Source organism: Pelmatolapia mariae, linkage group LG3_W, assembly GCF_036321145.2.
Source record: "Pelmatolapia mariae isolate MD_Pm_ZW linkage group LG3_W, Pm_UMD_F_2, whole genome shotgun sequence".
NCBI lineage: Eukaryota > Metazoa > Chordata > Actinopteri > Cichliformes > Cichlidae > Pelmatolapia > Pelmatolapia mariae.
In genome coordinates this window covers 15,094,588-15,108,105 of record NC_086229.1, presented here as the reverse complement: position 1 = coordinate 15,108,105, position 13,518 = coordinate 15,094,588, and the positions used below count along the sequence as shown (strand labels likewise).

The 13,518-nt window shown below is 41.2% G+C and overlaps 1 protein-coding gene across 1 annotated transcript; it reads right to left on the bottom strand.

Annotated features, from left to right (window-relative positions):
• Positions 1-12,066: 12,066 nt before the first annotated feature.
• Positions 12,067-13,518, bottom strand: LOC134620822 (zinc finger protein 85-like). Its single transcript, XM_065470075.1, has 2 exons — positions 12,455-13,518; positions 12,067-12,202 (listed from the first exon to the last, which is right to left on the bottom strand). Exons 1-2 carry the CDS (start codon positions 13,400-13,402, stop codon positions 12,092-12,094), a joined length of 1,059 nt encoding a protein of 352 aa, XP_065326147.1. The 5' UTR covers positions 13,403-13,518; the 3' UTR covers positions 12,067-12,091.

Here is a 13,518-nt window from a genome sequence, read left to right as displayed (position 1 = left end):
GAATGTTTGAGACATTTTAATAACAATTAGACTTATTCTGAATTTTTATGGATCTGATCTGAAGTCTGAGGTGTTTCTTTGGATGATGTTAAAGACGGAGTACTGTCTCCTCGGTAACCTGGACCTCTGAAGGTTTAATAGTTTTTTCTTACTAACATTAAAAATTGAAGAAAACCGAAGTTTTAATTTAACGATTCAGAGTCAGTATTTTGAAATCTTAAAATGTAAATTATGAACCTGCAAATCACCAGAATCGGTTCACTTCTATTACATCATCTCTGGTGAGGTCCTGTCAGGTTACAGCTAAAAATCTAATACAAGACCTGGTCTGAATCAAAATCAGTACCTTCCTCCTGATTTATGTGCTTATTTATGTATATATGTATGTATTTATGTATTCTAGTCTTTCCCCCTGTCCTCTGCCCTTCTACCCTCTCCTCCAGGCTGTCCTCAGGCCTGTAAGATGCTGCTGTCATGTTGTCGGTCAGGTTCTTGCTGAAAGAAGCAAACATGAAGATCAGAACTAAACACACAGACAACACACTGGTGAAACTGGAGCTAAAGAAAGACCAAGAATTCAAAATAATGAAACATTGAAAACTCACAGCAAACAGAACTTGGAGTAATCCAGTAAGACTGGAACTCTACATGCTGAGATAGCAAACAAATCAAGAACTAAAACACAGATCACAAAGTAGAAATCAACATTATCAATAAAGACAGAAATCAGAGATTCAACTATATCACGAGGCTTCAGATGCACTTTTAGAATATTGTTGAAGAAAAAAATGCTCACAATTATTTGAAGTATTACTATACTTGTGCTGTTTTCTTCATCCTGCAAAGCTGTTCATGTTCAACATGACTGATGAACAGATCCACACAGTCATTCAGTTTGTTTGGAGGAAGCAGCTCATCTGAGGTCATGTGATTATCAGCAGGTTTCAGTGGAGCTGATTTAACTCTTTGGTGCAACAGAGCAGCTCAAACAGAACTGTAGAGATGAGCTGTGTTGATCCTGAGGACTTAGTGATGTGTAGAAATAATGAAACCTTGATGTGTGACAGTTTCTGAGGCTCCAGGTTGAAGATGTGTTTTAAATCCGCTGCTTTGTTGAGTCATATTGTCCTACAAAGAAACCGATCCTGACAGAAGACAGGATCTGTGATCAGAACTCCTTGAACTCTTCTCTCTAATGTTTCATTTTAGGTCCACAAACACTTTCAGCAGTAAGTAGATCCACACTGACAGGAGACATGACTGTGAAGCAGCACCATCAGACTCTGATCGTCTCCAACATCTTTAAAAACTGCTTTGACTTTTTAGATCTCTGTCCTGTTACCTCCTGCTGTGGTCTGCTTCTCTCCTTCAGCTTTCTCTATAACTCTGCTGCAAACTGCTGCTGCTGCCATCTGTTTAGCTCATGGTGTGTTTGTGTCCTCTCAGTCTGTCAGGTGGAGGAGGGGGCGGAGTCTGTCCAGCTGCCCTTCAAAACCACAGAAAACCTGCCTGAAGATGTTAGAGTGAAGTGGAGGGACAGATACAACAAGCTTCACGTGTATCAGAACGGCTGGAGGCCTGAAGAACAGCACCAGGTTTACAGAGACCGAACGAAGATGGATGAAGACCTGCTGAGAACTGGAGACCTCAGTCTGACCCTGAAACAGCCCACAGTGAGTGACAGTGGGAGATACAACTGTGTAGTTGACAGCAGGAATATCTACAGATACAAAACGGTGCTGCTTAAAGTCAAAGGTTTGTTTATTTGTTTCTATCTGACTGTCTTGTGATTTGAGTTTGACTTGTTAGAATGATTATGTTGGATTATGTTTCAACAGCAAGCAAACTAAATCTAGTTTCAACCAGTCTGGGCATCAACAAGTGGGAAAATGAGATTTATGAAACTGACTTAGTAGCCTTGATACTGTTTTATTGGTGATACTTTAACGCGACGTTTCCATAAATTTAATTTGCGACTACTCTCACTTCTAAACTCATCATCATACACAGACACTAATAACTGGAGCTCCAGGTACCACAGTTTACATTAGCAACAGCTTAATCTTTAAGTACCTTCTATCCATTTCTTCCTCTTAACCGGGGCAGCAGCCTAAGCAAAGAAGCCCAGTCCTCCCTCTCCCTCCCCAGCCACCTCTTCCAGCTTGACTGGGGAGCACCAAGACGTTCCCCGGGGCCTCCTTCTGGTGAATATATGCCCAAAACACCTCACCCAGGTTAAAACTCATTTCCACCACTCGTATCTGCAGCCTCGTTCTTTCAGTCACTACCAAAGCTCACGACCACAGGTGAGTGTAGGGACATAAACTGACCGGTTATTTGAGAGCTTCACTTACATTCAGCCACATTCCAGTGTGAGTCAGTGATGCTCTTTGATTCTGACAGTCTGGAACAATGAGGTTGTACATTTTCTTCTCACATGTAATTCTGATGTGAATAAAATATAATTTCAGTGTTTTAGTTTTTAGAGGTGCTTTGACTGGAAATGAAACTTCATTGTCTGACTGTGTTGTGTCTCCTCTGCAGGCAGAGTTCAGGTCCAGGATCAAACAGGGGACATCAGGAACAGAAGCAGCTCCATTGACCCGACTCCTCTGATGGCTGATCAATCAGTTTGATCTGTGTGTTCTTTGATTATTGATCAGTGATGTCAGAGTGGAGTCAGTGTGATGTTGTTGTTGTGTGTTTGAGACTTTTAGTGTCCATAAAGGTCTCTGCTGCCGTAGATCCTCTGAACTGTGACAGAGGTCTCACTCTGGAGGAAACTCTCAGCACTTTCCAGCAGCTCCTCCATCATGGAGGACGTTCCCTCACTGTAACAGGTGGAGGAGAGAGGAGAGGAAGCACGGGTGGATCCTCTGAGGAAGAGGAGCGTTCCTACAAACCACATGATCACATGACCAGAATGGTATAGCTACAAAGTCAGATTAATGGGTTTGCAGGTGTCCTTAAAGTCAGAGTTCTCAGATACAGAAAACTGTCACTCTTTTTACCTGTTATGTCACCGTGGCAACTGAATGAAACACTGCATTTATGTCAGGTTTTTAATTTTTTTTTTTTTTCATTTTATTTACATGTTTGAAGTAAAGCAATCTGTCAATCAATAACCATCATTGTAATATTAATCTCTCCACGTTTCTATTTAAAGGTCAGTCTCACACAAAGCAGACCAGTGATTTTACTTTACTTCCATATGATGTGTAGTTTGTATGTCTTTTGTCTTCGTACTGGTCATACTGGGTCTTGTACCATTTTTGAGTTTTGCTTTTGTATTTATTTATTTTAATTTTGTTCCAGTTTCTAGTCTTGGTAGCTGGGGATCAGTCTGCCAGGGCCTCCACTCTGGCCATCGCCTAGAACATTGCACCTGACACTACGGCGCATCCTGCAGATGGTGGGCCTGCAGGAGGATGGGCCCATGTCCCTTTTTTGGGCTGTGCCCGGCGGTGCCCCATGGACTATGGCCCCATAGGGGTCAGATTTGGAGGACCATTGGGTCAGATCTGAGGGTCCTCCAAATCTGAGGCCATGGTCCTCAGCCGGAAAACGGTGGAGTGCTCACTCCGGGTCGGGGACGAGTTCCTGCCTCAAGTGAAGGAGTTTAAGTATCTCAGGGTCTTGTTTACGAGTAATGGGAGAAGGTAGATCAACAACGGAGTGGTGCCGCGGCTGCAGTGCAGTGATGCTTTCCTGGTCCGTCGTGGTGAAGAGAGAGCTGAGTTTAAAAGCGAAGCTCGTGATTTATTCGTCGATCTACGTTCCTACCCTCACCTATGGTCACCAGCTTTGACCGAAAGAATGAGATAGCAGATACAAACGGTGGAAATGGGCTACCTCTGAAGGGGGACTGGCCTCTCCCTTAGAGATACAGTGAGAAGGATGCCCTCTTGGTGCCTCCTGGCTGAGGTGGCAGATCCAGGACACGCTGGAGAGATTATGTCTCTTGGCTGGCCTGGGAACGCCTGGTGTTCCCCTGGACAAGCTAGAGGAGGCTGCTGGGGAGAGGGAGGTGTGGGCTTCTCTGCTTGGGCTGCTGCCCCCGCAACCCGGCCCTGTATAAGAGGAAGAAGATGGATGGATTATTTTATTTTTCTGCTTTGGTTAAGTTTTTCTTTTGTTTATTTTTATAATGTCATTGTTGCAATGTTGAGCTTCATTTTGTATTGTATAAAGTTCTTCTTTAGTTTGTATGGAGCTTTGGTCCTTCCCCAGTACAACAATTGGTAGATTTAAGTAACATCAGCCTTCACCAATGGCTCTCTGACAGCAAATATGTTTTACTGTTAATAGTAAGAGTTAGATATCTGGATCAGTTGCAGGCCTGGTCTGGCCTGAATCTGTCATCCTTGTGTCTTCTGGATTCATCCTGCTGTGCAAGTGGAATCCAATAAAGACCCAGTTTGCTGTTCCATTACAGTACCCTATCATACTTTTGAGTTCGGTGTTGCTGCTATCTGAGCAGATGCACTGAGATATATATATCTATGATATAGATGAAATATTATTAGTATAAAACAATGTGAGGATCAGGCTTTGCATTTTAGACACTGTACATTTTAGACTCCTGATTTAGAAACAAACAAAAAACAAAACATAAAAAAACAGTTCAAGGTTTCAAACTTAATCATGTCAGAGATCAGGGCAATAGAGTTTGATCTTTGGTACAGACAGCTGGCTGTTCCTGTGTGTGAGTGTATTTGTATTAAATTTTTCTGTTTTATTTGTCCTAATTTATTTCCTGACATCCTTCCTACCCCCTTGCCTGCTTCCTCTCCATTGGCTGTCCCCAGGTCTGTGTGTGTTTTCATAGTAAACATGAAGATGTCTGTACTGTGCCAAGCTGGTTTGAAGAAAAGAATGAAAAAAAAATGCAAACAACTGCACTTACTGTGAATTTCATCCAGTTATGTGTTCCCAATTCTTAACAGTTAATCTGCAATAAATCTGTTATGTATAACATGTAAAGTCTGATAATTATAAATGAGGGATATAAAGTTTCCACAGTCACTGAATCAAAGCAAATGAACAAATCAGGAATCCAACAGTGCACAGGGATAATAAAAGACACAAGGAAATGTCAGAGGACAGAGACAAATGATCTGGCAAGGACAAAGACTAACTTCAGACACAAAAAACAGCTAAAAAACACCTCTAATAAGGTTAGCTTGATTAGCAATAATAAGCACAGGGTTATGAAGTTCCTGACCTCATACTCCTGCTCATTCTGGTTTTCCTGCCATGTTATCTGATTATTGTGAAAATATTTGTAATTCTTTTGCCGGTGGCATCAGCAGTATAAGATCAGAGTTCAAACCTGGAACTATCACCTTTCCAAGTCTCTCAGTCAACCCTGTTATCTGATTTTGATTTGGTTTCCATCTCCAGGACATAGTTTCTCATATGCACACTTCCTTCTGCCCAAAGCATACTGTTCCTCCAAATTTCTTTTTGAGGATCTCTCACAGATGTCTCACTCCTCTATTATCAATCGGTCTCTATCATCCGAGCGCACGCTGTATTACTTTACAACATCCATCGCTAACCTTGAAATATTTCTTGATGGGGACACTGTGCAGAAGGACGTTGGATGGGAGGATGTATGTATATAAAGCACATCTGTGTGCTGGTGTGATGTTCTGAAGTGGACTGCTTGTATCTCTGTGCTATATTTTCAGAGCTCATTTTCAGAGGTCAACATGAATCAAGTCTTCATGTGCTTTCAAGCCTCGTCTCTTTTTTGATTGTTACTCTGGATGTTTTGCCACTGGGGTCACTCTTGTGCTCCTAACCCACTACTGCCTGCTGGAGATAAGTCCCTTGACTCTCTGCATTGTACTGGATGGAGACTGGGAAGAGAGATCCTTGCACTCAGAACATTCTCCGTACATGTTTTCTGTGTGATGGCTTTCACAAGATCATCCAGATCGACAGTGATCACTTTCAAGTGGTGAAGCTTCTGCACAACAACCCAGATTCTCATGCATTTTGCACATATATGTGTCCCAATAAGTCTCGAGGGGTAACAAGGTGCAGTTCAGTTTCTTTTCTTTCCTTGATATTATGGTGTGTCTTTCTCCACCTTTGCATTGACTTCATATTAGTATTTATTTATATCACGAAACTGAACATAAATCTCAACAACTCAAGTAATTTCAACTGTACAACTTAAAAATCAGGTAAATAGAGTAAAATCAACAAATATTCACATTAATAAATCATTTAATCCATTGACTCTACTCACTCCTGTAACTGGTACTCAGTCTACTCTTTATATGAGTAACAGGACTGAAAGTAATAGGAGTGAGTTTTTAGCATACAGTTTGCAATATAGCCACATGGCATCCTTGCTAGTATGAGGACAGTGAGCACAATCTAATGATTTTCCCCAACATTTTATTTTTAAAATAATCAAATAACAACTAAGATATAATTAAGGTAATGGGGCTGTATGTTGATATTCAGCCATAGTTAAAATATCAAATAAATGAGAAAACGTACTTTTGGTCTTTGCATGGCTTTTAAAAGATTCACCTTATGCAACTTCCTGTTGTGCATGTGACTTCTGCAATGTTCCACATTTTTTACACGGGATAATATGTTAGGGTAACAGGACTGGGTGAAAATGCACATTGTGAACCCGCGGTTTGATTCACACAGACCGACTGTGTTTGTGAAAGTATGAGGGCTGGTGTGACAAAACCCACGACCCGACACTACGTGACATTACTAACGTGTGGGGGCGGAGCCAAGTTGCCATAAAGCGCGCGGTGCGTTCCAGTACTTTATTTTAGGAGAGTTCCCAACTGAGGGAGGCACGTGACCCTGTGTTGCAGGTTAACAGTTAGATTTGTTTACAGACTCCACTCTGTGTGTTCATCGTGTGTGGATCCGCAGATTGGTCGTTTTCACGAGCGGTCTTCTCAGTCTGTCAGCGTGTCTGCGGTTTGACATGATTAATGACCTCGGCAAAAAGAAAGTCTCCAGCTCTGTAAATCCACACACTATCAATATTATCTTTAGACGGCACAAAACACAGTCTGAGGGGGCTGTAGTGACGTGCTAAGAAACTAACTCAACTAATTAGAAACTAACTAATTAGAAATACACTTAATCAGCAGTGGTGATGTTTTATATTCCCCATAAGATCTGGGGACCTTGGAAAGGTGTAACGAAGGGCCAGAGAAGAGAGTGGCTGTTAGTGAATCATCCAGCAGGTCGGTGTTGAAGTGTTGAGTTTTAGATGAATCTGATTTTGTCTTTCAGATCAGGGAAGGAATACAGAAGTCAGGAGGTGGAAAAAAAGCAAAAAGGCAAAATCCAAGCAGAGTTCAGTTAAAAGCTGTGGGGCACAAAGATTACAGGGCAGCAAACAGAGACTTTGAGACATGTTGTAGACAAAGGTGGGTTGATTGCACACGGGCCTGTTATGTTGTAAACTGTTGGGCTGGGAAAAGGAGAGACTTGTAGTTAAATCACACTTTAATATTGCATAAAAGAGTGATGATCACATCATGTGAACATCTCAAATAAAACCTAATACAGGTACTGTTTCATGTCCACTTTAAACGCAGTGAATGCAGGTCCTCCTACATGTGGTATGACTGTAGTTTATTGGCACGTTGTCAGTGCAGATATTTTCACTGCTGCTTATTCTCTGGCTTATGCTAGTTTTGCCCCACTCAGGAAATAAGGGAGTAGTTTTTGAGGATTGATTCATAACTCCGGGAGAGACACAAAGACTTCAATGATGCTGTTCTAGGCTGTCAGTGCTGTGACAGGTCTATGGGAGAGTGCAGCCTGTCCACCCATTTTAAATTTCATTTCAATTCAATTCAATTCAATTTTATTTATATATATAATCACAACAGCAGTCACCTCAAGGCACTTTATATTGTACAGTAGATACAGAGAAAAACCCAACAATCATATGAGCCCCTATGAGCACTTTGGCAACAGTTCGAAGGAAAAACTCCCTTTTAACAGGAAGAAACCTCCGGCAGAACCAGGCTCAGGGAGGGGCGGGGCCATCTGCTGTGACCAGTTGGGGTGAGAGAAGGAAAACAGGATAAAGACATGCTGTGGAAGAGAGACAGAGATTAATAACAGATATGATTCGATGCAGAGAGGTCTGTTAACACATAGTGAGTGAGAAAGGTGACTGGAAAGGAAAAACTCCGTCATAGTGGTCTGATCAGACAATATATTTACCCTTCTGTGCCATTTCATGTTTAGGTCAGTTATGTTTGTTTAGGTCAGTTATATTTCTTTGTGCAGTCATTTGGTTTGTTAAGTTTGCAGTTCTTTGCCTGAGTTCAGTTTTGTTTCTTTGACATTTTTTATGAGCTTAACATTAATTACTTTTGTAAATATAATATTTGGGTTAAATGAATGAAAACTTTGTTTTTAATAATTCTTGTGACTCCTTCTGCTTTTTCAACTTGGTTCATCACACAGCCCTACATATATTTGTTTAATGTCCTGGTCAAATATTACTCCAAGGTGTTACTGGAGGCCAAGGTAATGCCATCCAGAGCAAGTATCTGGTTAGATACCATATTTCTAGGTATTTTAGGGCCAAGTATAATCAGCAGCATAAAGTTAGTTGTCACCCAGGTCTTTATATCAAGCTGTGCTGTGTTCAAGCTATTAACTGCTGCGCGCAGGAGAGCCAAAACACACATCAAACATTAGAGTTCAGTTATGCCAGCTTTAACCTTGGGATGCCTCAGCTTCTCTTTTATATCCCCCACACTCAACTCTCTGCATCAGGAAGCTCCTGCCACTGGTCACCCTGGGAGTTTCGTCCTTCTACACCCTAACAGTTAGCAGATAACGTAGTGAAGCATCGCTGACACAAAATTTGACTCTGACTTTAAACACTGGTCACTTCAGGTGTTGCTCTGATATACAGGAAATGACATCCCGGCTCAGACTCTTTGTCAGTAAAACCATTTCTTTATTTAACATATAAAATTTTGGTTTAATTGTTGCAGGATTTCATTACACAAACAAGCTGAAAAAAAAAAAACCCTGCAGAACACATGGATCAATGCATTCAATAAAAATATAACAGGAAACAGATTTCTTAATCAAACTGCTGGAACAAAGCGAACCACTCAACACAAACACTACAGTAGAACAGTTTAGAAAGCTTAAAATGTAACAAGAGGCACATTTTCATTCAGAGCTGCCTCATCAGATCTTTACAGAAGACTCCACCTGAACTCTGTGGAGACTGATCTCAAGGGTTTAAGTCTGACCCTGAAACCAGAAGAGGATCTTTCTGTCTCTGCAGATTCACTGTGATCCAGAGATGGCAATGATTTCAGTCCTGCATCACGCTGATGTTTGCACAGAGAAGATAATTTAGTAAATGTTTTTGAACATTGGTAACAGTAAACTTCATAATCATTATGCAAAGTTTTACTCTGTGAATGGTACTCATGGCCATTGACCAGTGGTTGTTGATCGATGCTCATAAGAATTTGCATATTAATGATGAAGAAATTGACCTCACAGCCCAGTTGTTCATTCATTGAGCCGGTTTCAGTCATTATGCAAATGTACTTGTAACCCACATAAAATGAGGGTACCACTTTAAGGAGTGATAAATATGAGGAGAGATGGACAGCCTGCCCAACCAATCGAAATGCACAGGTCCCAGTATGCTTTGACCAATGGGAGAGCAGCCTGCCACTGTATGTCCCACCCACCTGCTCTGTGTTTGCTGCTATGTGTGGAGGTAGTCGCGTGCTGGCAGGAGAAAAGAGAGTCTGAAGCTTTTGAGCTGGAAAAAGTATTAGATATAAGTTGCAACCAACTATGCTGCACATAAGTTCGCTGATTATCAGCTACCTTCCATGTTAAGAGTAGCCACAGTGAGTAAACAGGCGAATGCTGCAGTTTTCTGGCGACTTTAGTAAGGACCGCGTGGAGCTAAACTGTTAGCCTTTGTTAGCTCTGGTTGCTATCAACTGCCTTAAAGTTCATCTCAATCTGCTTCCAGAAGTAAGGTAACACTTGAAGCGCAACTTATGTTTATTTTCCTTCACGTCGTATTACTGTTATGAAAGAGAAAAAACAACATGTCCTGTTACGTTATTTAGAGCCCCGCATTTTCCGACCGAGAGACACCATACCATTGTCTTCGGCCGTGATGCACTGAGATCGGTGAGCACATGTTGTATGTCTCAGTTAGTTCACGTCTGTTTTACATTTTATCGTTGAGAAACTGAATTTATCTGAATTGTTTGATTAATAGTTGTCACATATGCACTGACTTTACTTGGTGTACTTTAGTTTGTGTAAGAGAGATGTTTTATTTTTGCATATTTGAGTATTTTAATTACAAATTGATGTTGAATGTGATGTCAACAAAATCCTAAGTTGTGAATTATAGCTAGAACAGCATAATTAATATTTGAATTGCTCTTCTGACCCTGTCTGTTGACAGGTCAGGGTTTTTTTTGTATGCTGAATTGTTCCTGAGGTGGATTCCTCCGGTGAAATAGATGGCGAGCCTTCGCACCTGGACTTAGAGAGACTGAGATTCGCTTCTTTTCCACTTGATGATCTGCTGCACCTTGCGGTGTGGTACTGTGGACTGTATCACTCACACTTTCACAAACAGCTGGTTATACATAAGACCACTGACTGACATTCTCTCACCCCTATTTTCTTTCACACCCTGGGAATTTTTTGGACTATACCCCTTGGACATTTTTTATTTGGGACTTTAAATAATAAGCTGTTGTGTAGAACATTATCCACATGTGAAAAGAGTGTGAGATTTTCATTTGAATGTACATTAGATTTGTGTAGTCTGTTTCTATAAGAGTTAAGGAGTCAGATTACTAGGGTGCACCCGAACATTGAAACCCGAACATTGAAACCCGAACATTGAAACCCGAGCATTGAAACCCGAACATTGAAACCCGAACACTGAAAAACAAAAGTAACACTTGGACAAGTCGTGGTTCTAGTAGTTTATGTGTTTTACTTTTCTTTTATTTTTGTAAGTTTCCTTTCTACCATTGTAAAGTGTCGTTAACCTGTGCTTGTCAACCGTATAGTGTATTTCACTAAAGTCGGCTGGTTCTTTTGAGTTACATTCTTGTCTCTGTATCGTATTTAAACACACCCCTGTGCTCCTATAGTCGAACCTATTGGCCCATTGATATATTCTTTCCAACAATTCCCCTTACTGTGTTACATACTGTTTACAAGATTAATGTAAAAGCAGGAATCAAGACGTAACAGTTTATTTGTAACATGGAATCGTTTCTGAGTGGAGTATGAACTGAGATTACTCAAACTCTTTCACAGATGAAGTTCTCTTTCATGTGTCTGCATTCACGCTTAGTATGATCACATGATTGTGAAAAGGTTTTTGTCACAGTGTCTGCACTTGTATGGTTTCTCTCATGTGTGGACTCGTTTATGCTTTTCAAGCTGACGTGCACTGATGAAGGATGACCCACACTGATCGCAGACATGCTTTTTAACGCCACTGTGACGGAGTTCATATTGTTTGAAGTCCTTTGAAGTGGTGAAGCCTCTCCAGCATTCTTTACAGTAGTTCATTTTGTCTCCAGTGTGTCTACGTTGATGTATTTTCAGAGTCCTTCAATGACTTAAAGTTTTTCCACAAAGGTCACAACAAAAGTCTTTCCCACAGCGATGACAGGGTTGAGAACTTGATCCATCTGTGTCGCTCTGCTTCTAAACAAAAACACAAAGACAGTGTAAGTCAGTCCTTCAACATTTTTATCCTGAACGTCACCTGAAATAAAGAGCATCTCTGCCAAAGTCCAATTACATTTAACTGTTTACATTATCGCACTCAGTTCAATTTAATGTGCTATAACAATAAGAGTAAAAACATTAAAGTAATACTAGTTTAATGCTACAATATCAATAACACAATTCTCAAACACTATCCCTAAAAACCTGTGATTAGAGTCTGAATAATCATTCAGAGCTGCCAGTAGAATTGCTAACATGCTAACACACTTTGATGAGCAGAGTTGTTTCAAAAAGTCGGGCTGACAAGATAAAAATATAAATACATACCTCACAGTAACTGCACTTGTAGAGTCTTTCTGGTGTGGATCTGTTGGTGTGCTTTCAGGTAACGTGGAGATTTAAAAGTCTTCTCACACAGGTCACATTTATAAGGTCGTTCCTCAGTGTGGGTAAACATGTGATGTCGTAACCCTGTGTTTGTAGTAAACTGTTTACCACACTGATCACAGCTGTACACATCATGTCTGGTGTGAATGCGTAGGTGTGTATTTCGGCTCCCTATCCGGCTGAAAGTTTTTCCACAAATGTCACAGCTGTACGCCTTAATTCCAGAGTGGGTAACTAGATGACGCTGTAAGCTGGTACTGTGAGTAAAAGCTCTGCCACACTGATCACAGGTGTACGCTTTAACTCCACTATGGATGAGTTGGTGTCTTTTTAAGTTTCCAGACTCAGTAAAAGCCTTTCCACACTCGTCACAGCTGAATGGTCTCTTTCCAGTGTGGATTAGTTGGTGTGTTTTTAAGGTTCCAGACTCGGTAAAAGACTTTCCACAGTCTCCACAGCTGAACGGTCTCTCTCCAGTGTGGATTAGTTGGTGTCTTTTTAAGCTTCCAGACTCGGTAAAAGACTTTCCACAGTCTCCACAGCTGAACGGTCTCTCTCCAGTGTGGATGAGTTGGTGTGTTTTTAAGCTTCCAGAGTGGGTAAAAGACTTTCCACACTCGTCACAGCTGAATGATCTCTCTCCAGTGTGGATGAGTTGGTGTGTTTTTAAGTTTCCGGAGTGGGTAAAAGACTTTCCACAGTCTCCACAGCTGAACGGTCTCTCTCCAGTGTGGATGAGTTGGTGACTTATTAAGTTTCCGGAGTGGATAAAAGACTTTCCACACTCGTCACAGCTGAACGGTCTCTCTCCAGTGTGGATGAGTTGGTGTCTTTTTAAGTTTCCGGAGTGGATAAAAGACTTTCCACACTCGTCACAGCTGAACGGTCTCTCTCCACTGTGGACGAGTTTGTGTGTTTTTAAGTTTTCAGACTTGGTAAAAGACTTTCCACACTCGTCACAGCTGAACGGTCTCTTTCCACTGTGGATGAGTTTGTGATTTTTTAAGCTTCCAGACGTGGTAAAAGACTTTCCACAGTCTCCACAGCTGAACGGTCTCTCTCCACTGTGGATGAGTTTGTGTGTTTTTAGACTTCCAGACTGCGTAAAAGACTTTCCACACTCGTCACAGCTGAAGGGTCTCTCTCCAGTGTGGATGAGTTTGTGTGTTTTTAAGTTTTCAGACCTGGTAAAAAACTTTCCACAGTCTCCACAGCTGAATGGTCTCTCTCCGGTGTGGATGACCTGATGCATTTTTAGGGAAGCTTTCACAGTGAAATCTTTCCCAAACTCGTCATGGTTGTATTTTTTTCTTCCACTTCTTTCTTCAAATAAATTGTAGGCCTCCTGAGAGCGCTGACTTCGCAATC